This window comes from Etheostoma cragini, chromosome 11 (genome assembly GCF_013103735.1).
Source record: "Etheostoma cragini isolate CJK2018 chromosome 11, CSU_Ecrag_1.0, whole genome shotgun sequence".
Lineage (NCBI taxonomy): Eukaryota > Metazoa > Chordata > Actinopteri > Perciformes > Percidae > Etheostoma > Etheostoma cragini.
Window position 1 is genome coordinate 961725 of NC_048417.1, and position 6283 is coordinate 968007.

General features: G+C 37.7%; 1 protein-coding gene across 1 annotated transcript; it reads left to right on the top strand.

Annotated features, from left to right (window-relative positions):
- The first annotated feature begins 4171 nt into the window (after positions 1 to 4171).
- On the top strand, positions 4172 to 5098 carry LOC117952752 (olfactory receptor 6N2-like). The gene has a single exon (XM_034885278.1). It carries the CDS (start codon positions 4172 to 4174, stop codon positions 5096 to 5098), a length of 927 nt encoding a protein of 308 aa, XP_034741169.1.
- The last annotated feature ends 1185 nt before the right edge of the window (positions 5099 to 6283 follow it).

Here is a 6283-nt window from a genome sequence, read left to right on the forward strand (position 1 = left end):
ATATATATATATATATATATATATATATATATATATATATATATATATATATATATAAAATATATAAAATGATTTGATGTAATAACTCTGATTACTAATGTACAGGCACTTCTCCTAAAATAATCATGCTGAGATGTAAGTTGTTGAAAGGTACAGTAAATACACAATACTGAGTATATACACAATACTGAGTATATACAAAAAGTGCAAAGTGTCTTAATTTTTAACTTTTTAATGGTTAATATTTGTATGAATACAAAAATAAGAACTCTATTCTAAATTATCAAGTCAAGGTAAATGTAGTTTTTCTGTATTTTATTTACTTTCATAAATCTAATCAGCAAGCTAAGTTCTTTGAAGTAAGAATATTTTTTGTTCACCGCTGTACCTTTTTTACTTTCAACATGCCTTTCATTTTACAGATAATTGTAGTTGTTTTGAGTAACAATAATATTTGTTGTTCACCGCTCGATTTTAGTTCTTCTTCACAATGAAAATAAATAGATTCACACTGGAAATTTCTTCGTACATCTATTTAAGGTAGAAGAGTGCCTAAAAACCCTGGATGGGCAGGATGCATTAATGTTGCAGCTGTTAAAGGTAGAGCTCATTGTAATGGTTTTAAATACTGCTGGGTAGTTTCATCTAAGAAAATACATAATATATACTGTATTCTTCTTTTAAAGTTTATTCTTTGGGCACTTCTTTCTTTTATCACCAGGAAAGCTAGGACATTAAAGGGGAGAGAAAGGGGAACGACATGCAGGAAACCTGTCGCAGGTCGGATTTGAACCCTGGGCTTCTGTGGAGGACTAGACTTCTTTCATTTAATTTAATTTCTTGGTTCAGGACTATGCACACTGATGAACAAGTACAGCAGTACACGTTTCCATCTGCAGTCCATCAGGCAGGTTGGAGTTACAGTAAAAAAGACATAGGATAGTAACATTTAGTACAACACAAGAAAAAACAAAAGGAAAAGAAAAAAAAAATGAAAAACAATAATTTTTCATATGTTCATATGGGCGCCAATATATTTACTTTTTCTGATTATATTTTGTATTCCATATATATTTGTATTCCATACATGTGACACCAAAACACCGCTGTGAGTGCATAAAAAACTTGTCCGGGCAGGACCCCCCCCAACAGACGTTTGGGCTAAGTCCTGAATGTCCTCAGGGTGCTAATATCAAGCACCAGCACAAGTCACAATCTGCTAGTTTCAGTGCAGGGTTCCCAACTGGTAATAATGCAAAATAAAAGGAAGGTTACGAGTTTAAAGTGGTCTTATACTGCCACACATGATGGTGATCATGTTCTCTTCAGCTGCCATGAGCAACAAGTAGGAAATCAACTTTATTTATGAAGCACCTTAGTATAACCCCCTTAAGATGAATAATCTCGTTTTACATATAAAGCACAGGCCAAAAGTTTAGACACATCTTCGAACTTATTTTCTTGACTGTTAACATTGTAGATTATCACTGAAGGCATCAAAACTATGTATGAACACCTGTGGAATTTCATACGAGACAAAAAAAGTGTCAAATAACTGAAAACACGTCTTATATTCTAGTTTCTTCAAAGCACCCCCCCTTTGCTTTCTTGAGTGCACTGCAAACCCTTGGTGTTCTCTCAATGAGCTACATGAGGTAGTCAGCTGAAATGGTTTTCACTTCACAGGTGGACCTTGTCAGGTTTATTTAGTGGAATTTCTTGCCTTGTTAATGGAGTTGGGACCATCAGTTGTGTTGTGCAAAAGTCAGGTTGATACCCAGTCGACAACCTACTGGACAAATGGTAGAATTCATATTGTGGCAAGAACCAATAAGCTAAGTAAAGGGAAACAAGTGGCCGTCATTACTTTAAGAAATGAAGGGCAGTCAGTCCGGAAAATTAGGAAAACTTTGAATGTGTCCCAAAGTGCAGTTGCAAAAACCATCAAGCGCTACAACAAAACTGGCTCAAATGAGGACCACCCCAGCAAAGGAAGACCCAGAGTCCCCTCTGCTGCTGAGGACAGTTCATCTGAGTCACCAGCCTGAGAAATTGCAAGTTAACAGCAGCTTAGATTAGAGAGCAGATGAATACCACACAGAGTTCTAACAGCAGACATATCTTTAGAACAACTGATAAGAGGAGACTGAGAGAATCGGGCCTTCATGGTCAAATGGCAGCTAGGAAACCATGGCTAAGGAGAGGCAACAAGCAAAAGAGATTTGTTTGCGCCAAAAAACACAAGGAATGGACATTAGACCAGTGGAAATCTGGGCTCTGGGCTGATGAGTGCAAGATTAAGATCTTTGGTTCCAACCGCCGTGTCTTGTGCAACGGAAAAAAGGTGACCAGATGGATTCTACAAGCCTGGTTCCCGACGTGAAGCATGGAGGAGGAGGTGTGATTGTGTGTGGGGGCTTTGCTGGTGACACTGTTTTGGATTTATTCTAAATTGAAGGCATACTGAACCAGCATGGCTACCACAGCATCCTGCAGCGGCATGCCATCCCATCCGGTTTGCGTTTAGTTGGGCCGTCATTTATTTTTTCACAGGAAAATGACCCCAAACACACCTCCAAGCTGTGTAAGGGCTATTTGACCAAGAAGGAGAGTGATGGATTGGTGTGCCTTCACAGTCACCGGACCTGAACCCAATTGAGACGGTTTAGTGGGACCTGGACTGCAGAGTGGAGGCAGAAGGGCCAAGTGGTGAGCATTCTGGGAACTCCTTCAAGACTATTGGGAAACCATTTCAGGTGACTACCTCTTGGAGCTCATCAAGAGAATGCCAAGAATGTAATCAGAAGAAAGGGGGGGTGGGGGGGGGTTCTTTGAAGAAACTAGAATAAAAGACACGTTTTCAGTTATTTGTCACTTTTCTGTTTAGTACATAATTCCACATGTTTTCCTTCATAGTTTTGATGCCTTCAGTGATAATCTACAATGTAGTCATGAAAATAACGGGCGCAAATTAAATGAGAAGGTGTAACCAAACTTTTGATCTATACTGTGTGTATGTATCTATGACAGTGTTGATGCGTGTTGATGATCAGCATGAAGTTGAATCAAGACTACACTCTCAGAAAATGAAGTACATAATTGTACCTTTAGGGGTACAATGGCTTGTCACTGGGGCTGTACCCTCAAGGGTACAAAAACTGTACCCTTGAGGGTTGCTTGGGAACATATATGTACCTTTTGACCCTCAAAAAGGTACATATATATGTTCCTTGAGGTCCAACAATGAGCCCTATGGGGTACGTTAGTATAGATTGTACCTTGGGGGACAGAAATGGACCCCTACTGTACCCTTATTTCTGACAGTGTATGAAACAACACATCCGGTGACTGTGGAGGCGCAGCACTCCATCACTCTTCCTCTTGGTCAAATAGCCCTTCCACAGCCTGGAGGTGTGTTTGGGGTCATTGTCCTGATGGAAAATAAATGATGGTCCAACTAAACGCAAGCTGGAACGGATGTTGCTACAGGAAGCTGTGGTTGCCATGCTGGTTCAGTATTTCTTCAATTTTGAATAATTCTCCCATCATTGTCACCAACAAAGCAGCCCCACACCCCCACAACTCCACCTCAATGCTTCACAGAGGGAACCAGGCATGTAGAATCCATCCAGTCACCTTTTCTCCGTAACACAAAGACACGGCGGTTGGAACCAAAGATCTTAAACTTGGACTCACCTGGTTCAATTAACAGATGAGATTTATTTCCATTTACGATTTTAGCTTTAATTTTCAAACAAGACACGCACCCCAGTCTCCTGGAGGAAAGACTAAGACTATTCTAAGTTGGAAAGATTGTGTCATGGAGCACATGGTCAAGAAAAGCCTGCAACTTCAGGCCTCCAGAGTCTGATGAAGTTCTTTATGTATCAGTAACTATTGGTGGAGAGTGTAATGAGCTCCTTGGGGGGCAAAGCAATTTCATAAAAACTTTCCACAGACTCAAACAGTTCACTTTCTTAATTTTGTAAAAGAACAAACACCAGGTAATTTCCAAGGTCAGGTATCTATGAATGTGTGAGACACAACAGTACAGGTTGGATGTTGGGGTTGTCATGTAAGTTAGAGCTCTTATTAGGAATTAATGCACGCTTGTCATAAAATTGCTTGTTTTATTACTCAGCATCTAGACATTTAGTTTAAGACAACATTAATGGATGATCATGCAAATGTAACTTATATAACTCTGGATGGGCATGTTGAAGTAAACAAATACAGATATGTTTATTTTTTTATTATGTTCATAGCATATATTCTAATAATCTGCAGTAATTCTATTATTGTGTACCTTATCTGGTTTCACCAAAACCTCCATGAACCTATGTACATGTTCATTGCAGCTTTGTCAGTAAACTCTGTTCTATACAGCACGAATATCTACCCAAAGCTTTTGGTTGACTTTTTATGCGAAAAACAGATCATATCTTATTCAGCTTGTCTCTTTCAATTTCAAATATTTTATACTTTAGGCAGTTCAGAATTTTTACTGTTGTCAGCCATGGCCTATGACAGATATGTGTCTATATGTAAACCTCTGCAATATCACACTATCATGACAAAAAACACAGTGAGTATGTTCCTGTTGTTTGCTTGGTTTGTGCCTGCTTGTCATATTTTAGTTCAAACAATATTAAGTTCTGAAGCAAAACTGTGTGACCTAACTCTAAAAGGAATATTTTGTAACAATTCAATTTACAAACTTCAATGTGTAACATCAAGAGTAATTACTGTATTTGGTGTAGTCTGTTTATTAGATCTCTCAATTCTGCCCATGCTTTTCATAGTTTTTACATACACCAGGATGTTTATAATAACCTATCGAAGTAGTAGAGAAGTCAGGAGAAAAGCTGCACAGACCTGTTTACCCCACCTGTTGGTTTTAATCAGTATCTCCATTTTGTTTGCATATGATATCAGCATAGCACGAATAGAATCCAATTTTCCAAAAACTGCACGCTTAATAATGACGTTACAAATTATTTTGTATCATCCTTTGTTTAACCCACTTATATACGGGCTCAAAATGAAAGAAATTTCTAAACACCTCAAAAGATTGTTCTGTTCAGCCAAAATGATTTGATGTAATAACACTGATTACTAATGTACAGGCACTTCTCCTAAAATAATCATGCAGAGGTGTGAATTGTTGAAAGGTTGAGTAAATACACAATACTGAGAATATACACAATACTGAGTAAATACAATACTGAGTCTATACACAACACTGAGTATATACACAATACACAAGGTGTCTTGATTTTGACCTTTATAATGGCTAATAAATATTTGAATTTAAAAAAAATACATTCTACATAATCAAGTCAACATTACTGGGTTTTTTCTGTATTTTTTCCATAACAAACATCAAAGACATTTTGATTGTTGTACTGTGTATTTACTTTTAAAGAAACCTTTTACTGTGTGTTATGGGAACAGAAAGGTGTTGAACAGTGTATTGGCTAATGTCTGTAATTGCATTAAAAGAAATTTGATGCCATTCGATGTCATCGCAACTGGCATGTAGACGTTTTTCTGTATATGACTTTACTGTCATGAACATAATTAGCATACTAAGTCATTTTGAGTTACTTTGACATTTTGTTCTTCACGGCTTTTGTTTTTGGTCTTCAATGTAACACTTTCCAACTCAGGTGTAAATTCTTATTTTTCACTTCAAGCTATCACTTTACAAGTTATACTGATCTTTTGGAGGTGTTGGGTGGCTGTTTTCTTATTCACAATGAAAACAAGTTGATCCACACTCGTAATTTATTTTGTACTTAAAATGTAAATAAGGTATCAGAGTGCATAAAATGCCTCAAAGTAGAGCTTTTTTATTAAAAAACACATGATTGGGCAGGATCTCGCAGCAGAGGTCCAAAGTAAGCCCTAATAAACTTTTTTATTATCAGAGTCAAAATATACTAGTGTCACTGCTAACCTTAACGCAAAAAAGACTATGAAGCAGTCACAAGATTTATGTAAATTTTTCATTCCAATGTTCCCTTACTGCAGTGCTTCTCAATTATTTTCTGTTACTCCCCCCCTAGCAAGAAGAAAACTATTCGCGCCCCCCACTCCCCACCGTGTTGGATATATTCAGTACGTTTTCGCTGAAAAACCTCTAGCGGCTTATCGCCGCGATTGGGGTGTAAAGTGTTTAAGTGACGCGCTAATTTATTTGGCTTCATGCTGTCCGCTGCGAGCATTTTTAGACACAGCAAACACACAGGTCTTTCCTCTTCTACAACTGTAGTCACAGTGA